The 19,611-nt window shown below is 37.1% G+C and overlaps 1 protein-coding gene across 1 annotated transcript; it reads right to left on the reverse strand.

Moving 5' to 3' along the window:
- Positions 1 to 3,796: 3,796 nt before the first annotated feature.
- On the reverse strand, positions 3,797 to 18,498 carry LOC132694610 (sulfotransferase 6B1-like). The gene is made up of 6 exons (XM_060658153.2): positions 18,063 to 18,498; positions 15,555 to 15,739; positions 13,194 to 13,320; positions 7,588 to 7,682; positions 7,249 to 7,435; positions 3,797 to 4,332 (listed from the first exon to the last, which is right to left on the reverse strand). Exons 1-6 carry the CDS (start codon positions 18,205 to 18,207, stop codon positions 4,214 to 4,216), a joined length of 858 nt encoding a protein of 285 aa, XP_060514136.1. The 5' UTR covers positions 18,208 to 18,498; the 3' UTR covers positions 3,797 to 4,213.
- Between the last annotated feature and the right edge of the window lie 1,113 nt (positions 18,499 to 19,611).

Genomic DNA, 19,611 nt, shown 5'->3' on the forward strand with positions numbered 1-19,611 from the left:
CTCACATACTGTGAATAGTTAAGTAATAATAGAAGAGAATGTATGATCGGGTTGAAAAAAAGAACTGACTAATGCAGACATGAATTAATAGGGGAATACAAAAATAAGATCAAAATGGGTGGCCGTACCGGAACTGAGGTTTTTGGAAGGTGTAGAATTAAACTGATCTGTGAACTCAATTCTCAGTGAACATTTGTGAAGCACCCACTATGAGTGCTGTACCAAGCTGGGTGCAGTGGAGGAAACCAAAATGAACAGAACATGGGCTTTAACTGGCAAGAACCTTACAAACTGGAATAGGAGACAGACATTGACCTCATAAGACAAAGCTCCAATGATTACGAATGGGAAGGGAAGGGTCACTGGAGGGCCAGTGAAGGAAAATGCCATCTAGTGAAATCTTAGAAGAATCACTGGATTTAGTTAGCAGTTACTTACTGACTAGAGAGGAGGGGCAGAGAAAAAGAGGAGGAAGAAGAATGAAAAATCAATGACAGATGAATCAACTGAAGGATAGTGAGAGGCATTTGGATGAGGAAATGTGTATAAGTTATTTTGTCTGCTCCAAGGAAGTGAAAAAACAAAGTGGGGAGGTCAGAGTTCAGGGGGAGAGATCCAGGATTTACTTTTGAAAAAGGGATGGGGCGCGCCTGGGTGGCTCTGTTGGTTAAGCATCCGACTCCATATTTCAGCTCAGGTTATGCTAACTAACATAAAAATGAAGAAAGAAAAAGTGAAAACCTTGGGGGCATGAGTATCAGGGCAATTAGTCCGCAGCACATCCTCAGCTATTGCTATCACTATGCAGATACTCCTCTCCATAGTGCTCTGTAACCCTCCTGAACTGGCTCCACTTCCCACCCCACCCTCCCCACCCCCACTGGGTCCCAGGGAACAGCACAATGGTCATCAGAGATTCTTCTCCCCAACAAATTACCTAGGGTCTGATAGACATTTCATATAGCCTTAGCAGAAGTCTTGATCCGTAGTCCCCCAACAATCCCCCCAACAAAATCATTCTGCTGTCAAGCCTTGCATCTGAATAAATGCTACCCTTTGATATTCAGTTGAGTAGCCAAAAATCTAAGCTTCATCTTCTATTTTTCTGTCTTGCATGCCTGTATTATTAGGTTAACTGGCTCAATATTCATATTATATCCTGAAATTGTCCATCTCTCCATTGCATCTTCTACAGCCACTGCCTGCATGCCCCTCTTCTCTCACCTATGCCACCGTAACAGCCATTTCTCCCTGCCTCCTTCTTTGACCCCTGGGTCCACCCCTATCTAGTGGTCCGAATGATCTTGTCAAAGTGTCTGTAAGGAGGTCTCAGCTCTGTGGAAAATCCCCCAGCTAGCACAAAATCTAAACCCTTTGCCATGCCTCCAAGCCCAGGGAGCCCACTCCTCATTCATGCTGAAACCCCTATGTCACCACCTCAGAATCCCTGGCCCAACACCCCGGCTAGGGAAGCTCTGCAGTCACTGTCTCCTACATGCCTTATGTTATCTTCTTTATGGCACCTATTTGTCCTGACAGATCTCAAAGGTTTCCTTTCTTAAAAAAAAATAATAATAATAAAAAAAAATATATATATATATACACACACACACACACACATATATATGTAAACATATCTATTTATATATAAATAATATATATTATATATAATATATACATATAAATTATTTATATATAAATATATAATATATTATATATAATATGCAATATATATCATATATAAATACATTATATATACATATATAATGTATATATACATTATATATATTATATATACAATGTATATATATAATGTATATATACATTATATATGTGTGTATATATATATATATATATATATATATATATACACATTATATATATAATGTAAGCATCTTGAGAGAAGGGACTCTTTCAAGTTCATCGTGTGTCCCTACAGTCTAAGGCCTGGAACATAGAAGGTGCTCAAAAAATAATTTTGACTGATTAATAATAATCCAGGAATTAAGGCTCTTGTTTACTCCCTTAGATGATTGACTTTAAGCAGTTTTCTACCAAACTGGATTACAACGATCCCGAAGTTACCCTACAGATCTAAAATACTACAATCAAACGAAGTCCTAGGTCAGTTCTTTCCATCTCAATGATCATTTCAATCTTGTGCAAAGATGTTATATCCTCATAGGATTTGGAGCATTTACCACCACAGTCATTGTCTTCTGCCCTTGCTGTCTCATCAGATCTTCTTGTCTTGCTTTGATGATTTCGTCATTCTCTGCACATCAACATCAGGGAAAGTTACGTGTGATTTGAACTCCAGCATGAAGATGAACCCTTGACCAAGATCACACCTGATTGCCTCTGTGGAATACATTTTATTTGTAACAGATATGTATATGTAGGAGATTTATGATTATCGAATGCTTACTGAATCGTGATAAACCTGATACAAAAGACTTCAATAGATTTGTTACTAAAATATAAGATTCACAATACACCGAGGTACAAAAGCAATGTGTTTGTCTGAGTTACCTCACTCAATCCATCGCTTTGGGTTCATAGCTCAGAGTCATATACAATATGCAGTTTTGATTTCTCACCAAGCCTCGAGTTAGATATTATGGCACGTATACAAACAGTATGATGTAGATGTTCATAAATGATGTATTGTCATTTAGGTAAGAATTATGAACTAAATTCACTGAAATTTCATTACAGTGTCTTAGTCTAAGCTAAAGCTACAGAACAATACTATCATAGGAGAGAGACAAAAATAGAGATTGAATTAATCCTAAAATGCTACTGGGAGAGCAGGATGCCTGGGTGGCTCAGTCTGCTAAGCAACTGACTCTTGATTTTGGCTCAGGTCATGATCTCAGGGTCATGGGATCAAGCCCAAGCTGGGCTCCGCACTGAGTGTGGAGCCTGCTTGAACTTCTCTGTCCCACTCTCTCTACTCCTCCTCCATTTGCACTCTTTCTCTCTCTGTCTCAAAAAATAAAAGTACATTTTATTTATTTTTTTTAAGATTTTTTTTTTAACGTTTATTTGTTTTTGAGACAGAGAGAGACAGAGCATGAACGGGGGAGGGTCAGAGAGAGAGAGAGACACAGAATCGGAAGCAGTCTCCAGGCTCTGAGCCATCAGCCCAGAGCCCGACGCGGGGCTCGAAACCACGGACCGTGAGATCGTGACCTGAGCTGAAGTCGGACGCTTAACCGACTGAGCCACCCAGGCGCCCCTAAAAGTACATTTTAAAAAATGCTACTGGGAGAAATAATACATATTCAAAATCCTGGAAAAAATCATAAACACTTCATATTTTTCAAAACCACAAAATAAGACATTTGTAATTTAAAACTTTTTTAAAGTTTATTTATCTGTTTTTGAGAGAGTGTGTGCACAAATGGGGAGGGGCAGAGATAAAGGGAGAGCGAGAATCCCAAGCAGCCTCCTCACTGTCAGCACAGAGTCCATTGCGCAAGGCTTGATCTCACAAACTGTGAGATCGTGACCCGAGCTGAAATTGAGTCAGATGTGTAGCTGACTGAGCCACCCAGCACCCCAAGAAATTATGTAATTAAATGGCTTTATAAAAGATAAAGAAAATACTGGAATTCCATGCCAGTGTTACTTTAATGTGAAAGAGTATCTTTTCATTCTTCATTTCCACCATGTACCAGATTGGGATCATTTGATATAATCTACCTAGTAGGTATTCCATCTTAGTAAGATTATGTTTGTCATTGTTATGACACTGGAGAATATTTCTACACAGACACCAGGTAATGTTGAAATGAAAATGTTTATTTAGAAGTCATAATGTCCAAATAGGCAAAAAATAAATACTTCTCAGACATTTGTTATTTTACACAATCCTTCTCCACTTTTGTTGTACATTAATGCAGTTTATAGAACACCCACAGTAATATGTTCTCCCTGAATAGAAATAATCTCCTTTCCTTATGAATATCCTGAAAGCAGATATATAATTCAGCCATTCCAAGATTGTAAACTTCCTCTTGTTAATAATTCTCTGCTATCACCAAATATGTTAATAACAGTCTCTCATACATGAAACCTTTGACACATTCATGAAGTGTCCGTTTCTCACTGAAAGAAATATCTGCTTTTCACATTGGTAAAATATATTTATGTATTCCCCGAGTACTGCATCACATAAAACGGAAAGTGGCTTCATTTTCCATTTATATTAAGAGGAATCTTCAAAATGTCTTGCTAGTTCACTGTGTTTCATTTTCTCTGTGAATAGTTCATCAAATACTCTCTTCTGCTTTGAAGTAAAGTAGTTTATCCAATCACCCACCGCTCCTGGAAAAAATTGGAAATGTATCAGAGAAGAACCAATGTAAATGTACAGCATTCACAAAAGCAATCTGCCAGATTTATAATAAAATACGAATGATTTCATTTCTTGGTGATAAGAAGATGGGGGTTATTCTTTTCTTCATTTGTTATGTGTTGCTTTTAATTTCCACAGTAATGGTTGTATGTTAATATTTACAGTTTAAAAAGTTATTTCTTAAAAAGAAAAGAAGATTAAAATATATAAATAACCTAGGTTTTATGACAGCAAGCCAAGAAATGTCTCGCCTAAACTTAGTTGAAACATAAAAGCGACAAAGTGGACATGATGTCACTTCTTTCCCTGTCCTGTGCACCTCTGAAGCGGTAACTGTGCTAACATACCACAGGTCCGCGTAACTGCTCTCTCTCTCTTTTAAATTCAAGTACACTTAACATACAATGTGATAGTGACTTCTGGTGTAGAGTATATTGAGTCAACAACTCTATACATTATTCAGTATTCATGACGATTAAGTGTACTCTTAATTGCCTTCACCTATTTCATCTTAATTGGTCTCCACTGGGTTCCACTGAGCATCAAAACTTCCTCATTTCTCATTCTCTGTATTATAATCCCTCCCAATCTCTCTGTTTCTCTCATCTTTGCTTGTTTCACCTTCCTTCGCACATCCTTTTCTAAATTCTTTCTGTCTTCCCTTTATCTTCTCTCTCCCAATCCTCCTAATCTTTTTCTTGACCCTCCCATATCATCTTGCTCTTGTCCTCCATTTTCAAACTTCTTGGAAGAGTGGTCCTTATTTGCTGCTTCCTTTCTTTCTCATCTCTTCAATTCCCTTAATCTGGCTTCCACTGACACCACTATGGAAGACACTCTCAGAATTCATGAATGATAAACAAACAGCCATGTTTTATCCTGGCCCTCTTTGGAATTCTGGCTGATTTCCTTTCTTGGCTTGTCTTGGGTTGTTTCATTCCTATTTATGTTAGCGTCCCTAGGGCTCCCCCTTCTAATCCTTTCTCCACAATCCTTTCCAATCACCCTGAATAATTTTACCTAATTCCACAAACTGCTGATGGCTCCTAAACTGACTTCTGAGTTAAGATCCACCTGACCGTGGCTCATTGCCACTAGCCAAATTATGCCCCTCAGTGTTTTGTACCTGGATTATTACAATAACCTCTTACTGGACTTTATGCCTCTGGTTTCACCCTCTTCTAATCAACTTTCCACCTGATTATTATTTTCACGTCCCTTCTTAAAAGAGCAAATAGACAGGGATGGGGTGGGGGTAAAGGACCCCCTCATAATGTCCATCAGAGCTTTTGTTCTCTGGCCCCAATCTTTATCTCCCTCATTCTGCTCCACACATCATATACCACTCTCGCACAGAAGACTACCTGCTCTTTCTAGAAAATACAATGCAATTCCATAGTGGTTCTGAGCTATCCTTGCTGCTAGCTCTTGCTGGAATGTATTTCTTCTCTGTTATTTTCCTGGCAAAGTTTTGCTCATGATTCCAGTCCCCAATCCAATGTCATCTCCTCACCTACTCTGCTAGGAAAAAATTCTCTCTCCCTTACTCATGTTGCTATTCATATTTGTTTATACTACTGGTATAGCTGTTATCACCTTGTATTACTGTCTAGATTATGATTTTCTGAAGGACAAGACTGTATTTTATTCAATTTTTGAATCTTAGCACTTAGAAAATACTTATTAATAAATATTTGCTGAATTAAGTTCTCTCCTCCCTCTCAGCCCTGCTTTTGTAACTATAAGAAAATAAAAAATGAATCACCAAAAAAGACAAAAGTAATTTGCAAACTTAAGGCAATATCTGATCCATGTGAGTTAGCAAAAAATTGCTTTAGAATGAATTAAATTCAGATGAACCAGAAAATGGAAAACACACCTTTGTGTTTTCTAGTAGGAAATCTGAGTACCTAAACACAGAAAATTTTGCCATTATAAGTTATGAAAATTTTGAAAAATGTTAAAACATTTTTCTCCCATATCTGGATTAAAACTCACATGGATTTCATGTCCACCTGGGTGGCTCAGTTGGGTAAGTGTCTGACTTTGGCTCAGGTCATGATCTCACAGTTCCATGAGTTCAAGCCCTGCACCAGGCTCTGTGCTAACAGCGTGGAGCCTGGAGCCCACTGTGAGTTCTCCCTCTCTCTCTCTCTCTACCCCTCCCCTGCCCCTGCTCTCTCTCTCTCAAAAAAATAAGTAAACATTAAAAAATATTTTTTAAAAACTCACATGGATTTCAAAACAATTCTATATCCAGATGTACCCAAACTACTTTCAAGTTAAATGTTAGGAATTAGTGGAGAAGATTCATTTCCTTCTCTTTGGGTTTTCATGCAGGGGAATGTCCTTAGATAACACTTCCAGCTTCTCTGTACACCCCTGACTGGTGCAGGGTGAGTTATTTGGTGAGTTTGGAAAAATGCACTGTCAAAACTCATCAGCTCCTTTTTCTCTTCTGAAGAAAACATGTGTCACATACTGCTCTCTACCATGCACTAAATGGGCTGCTTCAGTGCAAGGACAGAACTGCATTTGATTGTGACTAAGCAAGCATGTTTGCAAAACTTAGGATAAGTTGTTAACAAATGCACTAGGCTGCAGACCTGAGGAACATTCTTCAAGCAACTTTATTATTTCCATCTGTTTGACACCTGTGTCTCTCTCAACTGGTTCCTAACTGGGCATGGAAATCTCAATGTCTAGAAATAATGCAATTTGAGAACTTCATTTAATAAGTGTTCACTGAGGGATAACGATGCACAAATCCATTGTGCAAGAGATAGGGTGCACGATGGTGAAATGAGAGATTTTTTAAAAATGGTAAAATGGAACTACTTTCAAATATAAGCCCAGGCAAAGCACCACATCCCGTTATGACTTACCTTTCCTAAATACCAGGTTCCTATTAGTTGTGAGGGCACAGATGGTATGATTTGGATCACAGTTTTCTTTGGCTGCATTATTTTTCATTTCACTGAATGATGTTTTCCGAGTAATCTTATTAATTTCACTGTCACTCACATTTATACCAAGGAAATTAATTATTTTCTTTATGCTTTTAGAAAGATCCTGAGCAATAAGAAAAAAAAAGTTTTTTAGAAAGTGTAACTCATCAAAACACCAAATTAATTCCCTGTAACATGAAAACAGAATTTACTGATGTCCTGTTTTAACTTTACTTGACTTAAATTTTGATTGTCCAAATATTAGAAAGGACTTACTTTCTTCATTTCTTCGTAGAATATAATTAGAATGTTTTTGTCATTTTTGTGTTCTTCCCAGCTTAAAACATGATCAAACCAGGAACCATATACAACTAGAAAAAAAAAGTGAATTGTGTTAATATTAAGCATCATGACTTGGTGTCCCAGGGTCTTCCCATTTCAGCAAAGTATGCAAAGTAAGGCACACAGGTATCAAACTTTCAGGTGAAAGAATTTTACTTAAGAATTTTTGAATGGTGGTCGCCTGGGTGGCTCAGTTGGTTAAGCATTTGACTTTGGCTCAGGTCATGACCTCACAGTTCATGAGTTCAAGCCCCACCTCGGGCTTTGTGCTGACAGCTCAGAGCCTGGAGCCTGCTTCTGATTCTGTGTCTCCCTCTCTCTCTGCCCCTCCTCTGCTTGCACTCTGTCTCCCTCTGTCTCTCTGTGTCTCTCTCACACACACAAATAAACATTAAAAAAAAAAAAAAAAAACTTAAAGAAGAATTGTTGAATGGGGGCACCTGGGTGGCTCAGTTTGTTAAGCGACCAGCTCTTGATTTCGGTTAAGGTCATGATCTAACAATTTGATTTGTGGGATAGAGCCCCACGTTGGGCTCTGTACTGACAGCGTGGAGCCTCCTTGGGGTTCTCTCTCTCTTTCTCTCTTTGCCCCTCCCTACCTTGTGCACACACATACTCTCTCTCTCTCTCAAAATAAATACATGTTAAAAAAATTGTTGAATCACTCTATTGTACATCTGAATCTAATATAATGTTGTATGTTAACTACACTGGATTTAAAATGAAAAAAAAAGCTAGTTATATATGTTAATACCATGTCTTCTTCAGTAACAACGTGTCATTCATTATCTATGAAGAAACTTACAATTAGGTTTAATAACATTAACTCAATAATTAAAAATTAAATAAGATCTTAAATATTTTTTAAAAAGTTTTCCTTAGAAGAGCTCAAATTAAAAAAAAATACTATTTCAACTAAATACAATATTGTGAAATGAAGCTGGGTTGCTATACCTTTTAATACGGTTGTGGTGTTTTTTCTTATTTTTGGTAAACATCTTTTTATAATCAGAAAAAATGACAGCAGAAATGCAGAAATACACATTTTCCCAATAAATGTGTTCTGATAACTACTTTGGATCTTGGGAAAAATAAAGAAACATTGAGAATTTATTATTTTATTCCTGTAATGTCACAGGCTTTTTATAAGTTCTTAGCATAAAACATTTATAAACTTCCTCAAAAAAAAGGAGGAGGGAGAAAAGAGTTCTATTCACTCATCTTAGTTTAAGGCTGAAAAATACAGTGTTAGGGATTTATCAGTAGTTGATACTATCTCTTTACTGCTTTGCTAATTTTACAGTCCTAAAAATATCTCCAGGGCTTGAGACTAAAATATTACCATGCAAAATAAATGATCGGAAGCAGTGATGATAAAAAACAAAACGTGAGCACCTTGTTGTCACCACAGAAAGTTGACTAGCTTGACAATCTAAAGTGTGAAACATAGTAACCTAAAATACTACATATACATCTTTCCATGCATGCTTATTATCCAAAGATTTAATACTAGCTAATGCCCAAATTATAAAAGAGCTACTCTACTAGCAATTTTCTGAAGATCTGATGACTATTGATTCATTTAATAAGGATTTATTAAGCCATTAGTGTCTGCCAGACATTGCAGTATATACATTTTGAACATTAAAGTTTTGCATAAATTGAAGTCTACTTAACTCCAAACTAACTGTAATTTTTCATGGCCTCAGTTCCCAAGGAAGTTAAGGGCAAGAAAATAACCATAAGGCATTCTTAAAACAAGACCTTCTGGGACTGCAATGGTGTCATTACAGTGTCAGCCCAGTTTCCTACCCCATTGGCCCAAAAGGCTGTACAATAAGAATGGGTGTCTAGAAGAACTGTCCTGATACACCAGTTATCAGCATTCTCACTGCTATTTCAGGGACTTGCGCAATACTTGATCTTAGAATTACTCAAATTACCATATCAGTTTTAAGGAGTTTTTCTTTTCTTCTCCTCCTCCTCCTCCCCCTCCCCCCCTCCCTTCCTTTCCCCTTCCCCTTCCCCTTTCCCTTCTTCTTCTTCTTTTTCTTTTTTTTATAAAGTAGGCTTTATACCCAGTGCAGAGTCCAAGGCCCAAGGTGGGGCTTGAACTCACGACCTGAGGTCAAGACCCTGAGGTGAGATCAAGAGTCAGATGCTCAACCTACTGAGACCCCCAGGTGCCCCAAGGAGTTTATCTTCTAAGGATGGCCAACATTTACCCAGGAAGAAACACATGGTGGGATAAGATTGATTCTTCTCTTATTCAAATTTAAGAAGTTAACTAGTTTCTAGTACCCCAGACTACACTCACAGACTCAACCTGCGTCACCGCCTCCTCTCAGCAGCTGCAGCCCATCCCAGCCCTGGTGGATGACATCACCACCTAGAGTTGCTGATGCTATGGAAGCCCTCAATACTGTCAGGGGGAACCTAGGCTTCTGTGACTTGCAGCTGGACAGGAAAAGAGGCCTGGTGTCACATCTGGTGGTTATGTGTAATTGACTTGGCCCATTATGGCTTTTCAGCAGGAAATGCATTCCAACATACCCCAAATAGATTGAAGAATAATCTGTTGGATCATAGCCTGATCATTGTTTGAGAGCAGCTATGCTATTATTAACTAATTAATTTATACTCCATCTTGTTCCAGAAAGACTTAAGCCAGCCAAAATTGTCTTAAAGAAGTAAGCTGTCATGCCTTCCTTACTAATATAGAGAATTACACTTTTCATTAATTCTTTAATCAGAATCCTTATTATCCAGACCTATGGCCCTAAAGAAAAAATAACTTCTGAAACAGAGATGTAAAGTATTTCTTTTATGGGAAATGCTTTTCTCCACATCCTCCACTTAATTACAGAATTATACCACCTCCTGTCCTTAGGCATTCAGCATCCAGTCTCTTAATTTTGGTTCAGTTTATGATCTCATGGTTTGTAAGATCAAGCCCCATGTCTGGATCTGCACTGACAATGCAGAGCCTGCTTGGGATTCTTTCTCTCCCTCTCTCTCTCTGTCCCTCCCTGTTTGTTCTCTCTCTCTCTCTTTAAATAAACAAATAAACATTTTTTTAAAGTCCCTGAAGAAAATCCCTGAAATACAGTCACATATATTTAACAGAAAAACAGACAACCTTATCTTATAAATAGTAAAAAGTGAGGCTACTCTTCCCACCCAAGTAAATAAATAAAAGCTTTAGTGATTCAGTGACTATCCCCAAGTGTCAACAGGATTTGCCCAGGCTAGATTATCCGATTGTATAATACTTACATGGCAGATCCCTTTGCAATTAAAAATCTTAAAAATCTATTAACATACCTAATAAGGCATAAAAGAATCATCTGGAACCTTTTTTCCATCTGCACTGCCCTTCCCAGTGTACTCAGCTATGACTCTGGATAATGTTGTAGCAAAGGTAGATGCCCTATGACAGCTAGTTTGCTTCCCTGCATATGGATGAGGTTGCCCTCTTTGTGGCTACACTCACAGAAAAATAATCTCTACAACAGGAGCACTAATAGGCCTGCTTTTCCCTGCCCTAGTGAGGCCATACCCAGAGGATGCTTTTTGTCTTCTAGGTGCTGCAAAACAATAGAGATGTGGCCATATTAGAGCTCATGCAGCAGTGAGAGACGTAGTGAGCCCCAGTTCATAATAACTGGAGACAAACGTGGCTTTTCTTTTCTTGAGAAAAAGCAGACTCAAGATCTGTTTTTTTAAAAAAAAAATAATTTATGTATTTAAACTCTGCTTATTCCAAAAATGGAATTGAGGCAGAGTGAGGCATGCTAACTATCTTCAAATATTTAAAAGGCTATCATGTGGAAGAAGAATTAATGATGAGGACAACAGTTTTCTTGCTTGATGAGTTATGCCACAGCGCTAAGAGCAAAGATTTTGGAGCTGACACCTGAATTTAAATCTGGGCTCTGCTCCTTAGTAGATATGGATCTGGACAAGTTATCTGGCCTCCCAACATCTGTACTTTCCTCACCTGTAAAATGAAGGTCACATCTAGCTCCTGTGTCCTTGTGAGGATGATATGAAATCGTGTTGCACTGCACTTAGCTAAGTGTCTAGATCACGTCGTAAGATTTTTAAAAATTTTTAACAGTATTGAGATGGAGTGTGTTGTTTGGGGGCAGGAGCTGGGGGTGTGAACCCGTTGTCCAAGTTAAGAAGTTCAAGTTTAGCCTGCAATATTCTTGGGGATACTACAAAGGTGATTCAAACATCAGGTGGGTGTTTCAATCAAATGACCTTTAATAGACCTGTCATTCCCAAAACTTTATGATTCTACTAAATGTTTGCAAAAGAGGAGCTGAAATATTGTGAGCATAGCATATTCTTCCATAGAGAATACAGCAAAAGGAGTGTTACACTCTGTTGCTAGTGAGTTCCCTAAGTCCTCATATTAAGGTTATACTTTCTGTGGCCTCTCTTAAATTAACAAGTAAATGCTTAACAATTTGCAAGTGAAATAGTGAAACTAACAATTAAGAAGATTTACCTCCAACCCCCTAGAGAGATAAGACCCTGTGGGCACACACCCTTTCTAAATCATGCCTCTTCTACATTCTGCACTGTCTTGGTATATTATTTTGGTTTAATGAAAGGTTTTGGAAGTCAGGCTTAGAAACTAATGTGTGTGCGTGCATGTGTGCGTGTGTGTGTGTAAGTGCTCCAGACACCAATGAGTCAGGGAAAAATGAATAAATTCAAAGGTCATTCATGGTCATGCAGAACCGACATGCACTGCACAGCTCAATCAAATGACGTATCATTGTAGTATTTTCAGGAGAAATTGCTTTCTGTTCATCTTTATAAAGACAAGTATCAAGATGCCTAATTCATTTGTTTTATTTGGGGAATGTTTTTTCCCTTTTGCAGGGAAGGGGGAGTTTAGGATTTTTTGCGTGTTGTTTCTGTTGTTTTGGATTTTTTTTTTTTTTTTTTTTTTTTTTTGATAGAGCGCAAGAGGGGGAGAGGGCACAGGGAGACTGAGAGAGAATCTTAAGTAGGCTCTACATTCAGCATGGAGCCTGACATGGGGCTCGATGCAGGGCTCATTCCCGCGACCCTGAGATCATGACCTGAGCCAAAATCAAGAGTCAGAGGCCCCAAGCCACCCTGGTGCCCCTGTTTGTGTTGTCTTATTTTCCATGTGGGTATACATAAGGCATGTTTCAGACTGCATGTCTAAGCTTCAGCTGTATCTTGCTAAACTCCAATTAATGCATAATTATTTCACTGACAAGACTGACGGTATATGCAAAAAGAGTGATACTTGATCAGAATTAATCTGTTTTTAAAACATTTCAACCAGCTCAATAAGTAATTGCAAATACGTACCACTCGTGGGTGATAACAAAGACTGAGGAAGCAAAGTGAGAAAGAATGGCTTAGAAGCAAAAGAATTATCTATTCAAGTGTATTTCTGAAAGCAGGCCATTAGGGTCCATTTAAACTTTTGGAAAATGCTTTTGTGTTGAGTGGAACTGTATATTATGAATAGAAATCATTGTTATATTTACCATCTCCTCTTAGGAAAAGCTCTAGAAATCCAGCCCAGGTTTCAATGCCAGGGAGATTGGGATTATCTCTGTAGTAGTGGAATAAAGAAACGGCTGTATCCTTTGGATTCCTGACAATGTAGATAATCTGTTAAAACAAATTAGTTTATTTTTAGATGGAATAGCCCCAAAACAAAGCATTTTCTAAATGAAAGCAACCAAATCTACCTGTACAAACCACAATTTTTTGCTAGTTTACTCAGATTATTAAGCATAGATTCAGGCCAGTGTTTCTAACTTAATGTGTGTACGAATCATCTGGGAATCTTGCGAAAAAGCAGATTCTGATTCAGAGGATTCAGGATGAGACCCGGTATTCTGCATTTCTAACAAGCTCCCAGATGACATTGGTGCTGCCAGCCACCGACCACACTTTCCCAATTTATGTGCTACATGTGGCCTTATCTTTTTAGCAATGGACATGAGAAACCCTCTGTTAATTTGTAGGACAAGATTACTTTTTTAATATAAAAAACTTCTAACAGAAAAAATTTTTAGTAATTTTGTAACACGACTTAAGTACACTAAGATTTCTTATAAATTGTCTATTCTTATTTATAAGAAGAATGATGTTTTGGAATTGCATATTTCTACAATTTAATCCCCCACAGAGTAAGGAATCTGAGCTACCCTCCTAATTGACAGAAATGCTGCAACTGCAATCTAATTCAATTTAATAAATATTTGTTTGTTACCTCCAGTAGACCAGGCGGAGTGGAAAGTTCAAGGTCTGAGAAATATGACTAGTAAGACAGAAATACTACCAGCTTTCTCAAAACTTGCAGTGAGGTGAAGGAATGCAGTGTTATGAAAGATATAATAAGGACATACAGAGTGTAGTAAGAGCTTCTGAAAAACCTCAGGAAACCAGTGCGAGACACTGGCTATAATAGGACTATCTTCGATCATGGTCATGAGTATCAGATGTCCCACTTGCTCTTAAATTCATAATCAGGTGTACACATTTTATGTAGGTTATGAAGTGTTTACTGAGTTATGCTGAATGTAGCTATCTTTCTGTACTGTGTCCATAGTCCAGGTATTGTTATGTAGCTATCTTTCTTTCTGTAATGTGTTCATAGTCCAGGTGTCGTGTAAGATCCACATGAAGAACACCTGCTCCTCTTGACATGAGAGATGTGCAAAGGCCACCGTGCACAGAGATGAAAAGCCACCTTTACCTCCCCTTTGCCCCCATTATCCTCTCTTCATCTCAAGAGATAATTGAGGAGTAACTCAACACTTCAGGCTTTCTTTAATTGCTCTCTGCATCCTGAGCAGATTCACAGAAACCCAAGGCTCTGAAAGCAGTTTAAAAATCCATTCACTGCCTTAACAAAAAGAGATAAAGTGGCAGAATCTTAAGCCTTAGCCATCCGGTTGGAATTTTTTATTTGTTTGTTTTGGTAGAGAGAAGAGTATTTTAGGGTCTTTGGAGAATACCCAAAGTTACCTGTCAGTATTATCATTGGGAAAGGCAATGCAAGCTATTAATACATAATACATATTTTAAAATAATGTATTCTGGGGTCACTTGGGTGGCTCAGTCAGTTAAGTATCTGACTTCAGCTCAGGTCATGATCTCTTGGTTCCAGGGTTGGAGCCCCGTGTCAGGTTCTTTGCTGACAGCTCAGAGCCTGGAGCCTGCTTTGGATTCTGTGTCTCCCTCTCTCTCTTTCCCTCCCCCACTCATGCTCTGTCTCTCTCTCAAAAATAATTAAACATTAAAAAATATTTTTAAAAAAGAATGTATTCTGTAATTATGTGTAATGACACATGTTAAGTAGAATTATTGTGGCAATGATTTCACAATATGTAGTAATATCAGGTCATTAAGTGGTACATCTGAAACTAATACAATGTTATATGTCAGTTATACTCAATAAATACACAATATTCTAAGAAATATTAGGGGGTGGCTAAAAGATATGAAGGGAAGGTAGAATAGTTCTCTGAAAAAAATTAAATATTAATTAATATCATGATATGAACTAAAAGCATAAATTTCATGTAAGAGAGATTGGAAACAAAAAAAGGGGGGAGACAAAGATAAGGAACAAAACATAGGAGTCTAAGTAAGATTGAGAGTAGAGAAACATGGCAAGAAGAATTGACTATCTGACAGACCCTGCGGGAGCACGGAAAGTCAGCATCAACCCTAAGCTCTCAAGGCTAGGGAGGTGGCAACAGAGGACAGGTAATCATCTTGGGAAACCAGGTGCAGAGACTTTCACTTCCCATTAGGGATGAAAGTGACAGATCGAGAAGCCAAGCCCAATTCTATGGTACTCTCAAGCCTTTGCCCTTACCCACTGATCTTACCTTGCATTGTTTTTGTTTGATATTCATAGGTAGCATGTTGTAGCTCAAATGTGTTGGAATAACTCTTCTCTTACGATACATGTTTAGCTCTTCAAATTTAGAAATGTCTCCCAACTCAATAGGAGATGTTAGACTCATGCTAACATTGGGAATGTTCTCAATGACCTCTGCAACCCAGTGAGTACCTTCACACAAAAATAAAACAAAATGCATTTTTAAATTAAGTGATACTCTTGATGAAATAAATATAGAAAATTCGCATGATTTTATAAGAGCTATGAGTGCATTAATTTTCCTATAAATAGTTATTATTGTTTGACACTCACTGAAACCTGTTTGAACGCTTGAGACGATAATTCACTTTTCAGGAAGAATCACACTTTAAAGAGCATGAAGACACCTTAAAACTGCATAAGCCATTTCCTCAGCTTGAAATACTCTTCCATGCTACCCTACCTCTAGTGCCTTCTCCAATTTGCAAATACACAGGTCTTTCCATATACAGTTCCTACTGGTCCTGCAAGCTCATGCATCTTGCTGTTTTATATACTGTCTTCTGAGTCCCTGCTCTCCTGGCACAATTGTTTACTCTCTCTGTCCCTCCAAAGTAGCACTTAACAGAGTAGAAATGTCATTGCTTATATCCATGTCCATCTCCCCACTCCCCCCTGGAAGATAGACACTGGATCTTATTTTTTTGTGTGTGCAAACACAGAGTAGTGGTGTAGACAAAGCATTTGAACAAGGAGCAAATGCTATATTCAAATATCATAAAGACACAATCCTATGCTACCATGAAGTCTGGAAGGAATATCACTTTGTGTTTATGTGAAGCAAATATGGATGTGCTCCAACATTGTGGACAACAGTAAGCTGGAGCCCAGAAGTAGAAGTTTGGTAGGGAGGATGCTTTGCTGATTTGAAACCAATGTTTCTAAGAAGTTTAAATCAGGCCAGTGTCCACTTATCCCACTGTAATTCCAGCTCCAAATTTGTTACGACATTAACTAATCTATAGTTGAATAAATATTTAGAACTTAAACATGGTTCTCATTTGCACGATATGTTTTAAATTAAAGACTATTTTAGATTATAATGTTAATAGGTCAAATATTTATAATATTCATATAAACATGACTAATATAGTAATGATATTTCTATCGTTTTCAAAAAGTGTATTGATATATTCTGGCGAAGGAGAGAGAATACAGTTTTGTGCTGCCGAAGAGACCTCCGGACCTGGTGAATGATGCCCATTTACAGGCACCAACACGTACAGTGGAAGCTTTATATATGGTTGTTTATACAGAGTATAAACTAGCCACTTGCTCAAAGAACTTTAAAAGTCTCATAAATTACTTTCTGAACTAACATATCAACTTAGGGTAAGGTATATTTACTCACAGAGTGACCTGCTACATAGAATACTGAGATTTTCTGGAGGCAATCATTTAATTTCCATTTGCAGCAGTATTTTCCAATAAAAGAGTTATGTATGTGATTTATGTTTATTCTCAAAAAACACACCTGGAAGATCTGGCCCTATGTGAACTCTGTGAGGGCCTCTTGGGCCTGACAGAGTCAGGTACGTGAACTAAATGCAAACATAATTGGAAAGGGTTTAAGCTCTTAGTTGCTGACCCATCCCAGCAGGTGTATGCCCCTCTGCACATGTCTGGAAATCGCAGCTAGCAGTTAGATATTATATATCCTGATCACCTCTCAACATTAAAAATAATATCTAATTAATTTTGACTATTCCCAGGATGATATTATTCATAATGGTCCTTTCTTTCATGTGTGTAATATGTGGAAATAAACTTTGAAGAATAAGGCATAAAATTTAACACTAAAAACACTTACATTTGTTTTTATTAGCCCAGGAGAAAAAATTATTCATTTATAAATCAATGATTAAATATGAATTGAACTAATACTATTTGTCGCCATGCCTGGTATAAATATGAAGAGAACTTTATAATGTTACAGATATTATGCTTATTATATATGTCAATATCTGTACGCTTTATCAAATAGAAACAAGATCATAGTAAAAGCTCTAATTCCTCCAGATGAATTTTCTCAAAACACAGTTCTCAATGTTCTAATGTCAAACTTTTTCATTAAAATAAGCATTTAGGGTCTCTTGGGTGACTCAGTTGGTTAAACATCTGACTTCAGCTCAGGTCATGATCTTACAGTTTGTGGGTTCAAGCCCTGTGCAGAGCCTGGAGCCTGCTTCAGATCCTGTGTCTCCCTCTCTTTCCACCCCTCCCCTGCTTGTTCTCTCTCTCTTTCTTTCTCTCTCTCCTCAAAAATAAACAAATAGACATTTAATAAAATAAATAAATAAAATAAAGTAAGCATTTAGGATACTTAAATGTCCTATGAAACAATTCTGAAAAATAAATGTTTTATAAAAATATTATTATATTTCTTCTTATTTCTTACATTTCACATATTTAAAAATGTATTTATACATTTAAAATACATTAAAATAAACTTTACCTGATTTTGGGTAGGACACCAGAAACACATCATCTTCTCTTGCATTGAAAAAATCCAGGGACTTTAGAAGTTCTTCTGAACACATAGTAGAATAGAGGATCCCCTTGAATTTATGAAGAACACTTGACTGCTTCTGGAATGGCATCTTTCTTCAAGTCAATCAAAAAGTATTTACTAAACACTAACTTTACACAAGGCACAGAACAAGGATGGTCCTTGATGTCAATCCTAGCTCAGTGGCAGTGTAATCCTAGAATTACTAAGCTAGAGGAATCTATATATACGCTTTGCAGCTCTTCACAAGAGTAATTTTTAAACCATAACTAAGCCAAAGTCTACTGTGAAAATAATATTTTTCTTGATAACACATGTTACAAAATATTTTCTTGATAACACATGTTACAAAATATTACCTCCCAACTTGACATTCAGAATAGTTTACAAACAAAGCTATCAAGATCTCAGAATGTAATTATTAAACAAAGGGACTAGAGTTATTCAAATCCTTTTGCTTTAATAAGGAAAGACTTATAGTGGCTATCATGGATTACGTCACTGTGGAAAGGACTAGAAAAGTTGAACTTCGTGTTAATATTAACACATAGTAGAGGAAGTAGCTAATATGTATTGCGCTGCAGGAAGAGGAGAGGAATGGTGCAAGAAAATATAAATTTTTCTTAGAATTGGCAGATAAATCTGTGGCTAAAAATAAACCTTGCAGGAAACACTTTAGGAAAGATAACACAGAAATCAGGAAACCCAATCCAGAAAAAAGACATCTTGAGCTCTGATGTATACATGCTGAAATAAACAAATTTTTGTCTGAGTCATTCTTTGCTTTTGTCACTAATATTGTTACATTCTGGATTAGATTAGATATGGCAACAAAGTGCCCAATTACTTCTGTGACCCACAGTTGAATCTTTTTTGTTTACTTTTCTAATCATCAAAAGAAATTTATATCAACAAGGAAATGACCAGCATTTTAATTGAGCATAAAAAAGTAGAGGTCTACTGTGAAGAAGTAATTGAAGAAGAAAGATATTTATGATAGTGGCAGAAATGAAATCCAGAATAATCATACACATAGAAAATCCCAAAGAATCTGAAAACAATTAGAATGAATATGTAAATTGAGCATGGTTGCTGGATTATGAGGTCAATACTTGAAACTAAATTGTATTTTTATATTCTAGCAAAACCAACTGAAAAATGAAATTTGAAAAACACCACTATTTATAATAATATGAAAAAAACCTCAAATCTCTAGAAATAAATCTAATAAAAGATGTGCAAGTCACTGAAAACTATAATTACTGAAACTGGTTAAAGAAAACCTAAGTAAAAGGAGAGATATACCTTGTCCATGGACCAGAAGACTCAATATTATTTAAATGTCAAATTCTCCTTATTGATCTATAAAGTCAATTCAGCTCGATCAAAATCCCAACAAGTGTGTGTGTGTGTGTGTGTGTGTGTGCGTGTGTGTAAATTGACAAACATTTATATGGAAATACAAAAGCAGAAGAATAGCCAACGAAATCTTAAA

The sequence above is a fragment of the Panthera onca genome, chromosome B4 (assembly GCF_046562875.1).
Source record: "Panthera onca isolate mPanOnc1 chromosome B4, mPanOnc1 haplotype 2, whole genome shotgun sequence".
Classification (NCBI taxonomy): Eukaryota; Metazoa; Chordata; class Mammalia; order Carnivora; family Felidae; genus Panthera; species Panthera onca.

Excerpts from the sequence above, each read along its gene's own strand:
- LOC132694610 (XM_060658153.2), bottom strand. The coding sequence starts at position 18,207 with ATGCCATTCCAGAAGCAGTCAAGTGTTCTTCATAAATTCAAGGGGATC. Across the intron at positions 15,740-18,062 it reads GGTGTCCTACCCAAAATCAG|GTACTCACTGGGTTGCAGAG; the intron begins GTAAAGTTTATT and ends TTTTGTGTGAAG. Across the intron at positions 7,436-7,587 it reads TCTACGAAGAAATGAAGAAA|GATCTTTCTAAAAGCATAAA; the intron begins GTAAGTCCTTTC and ends CTTATTGCTCAG.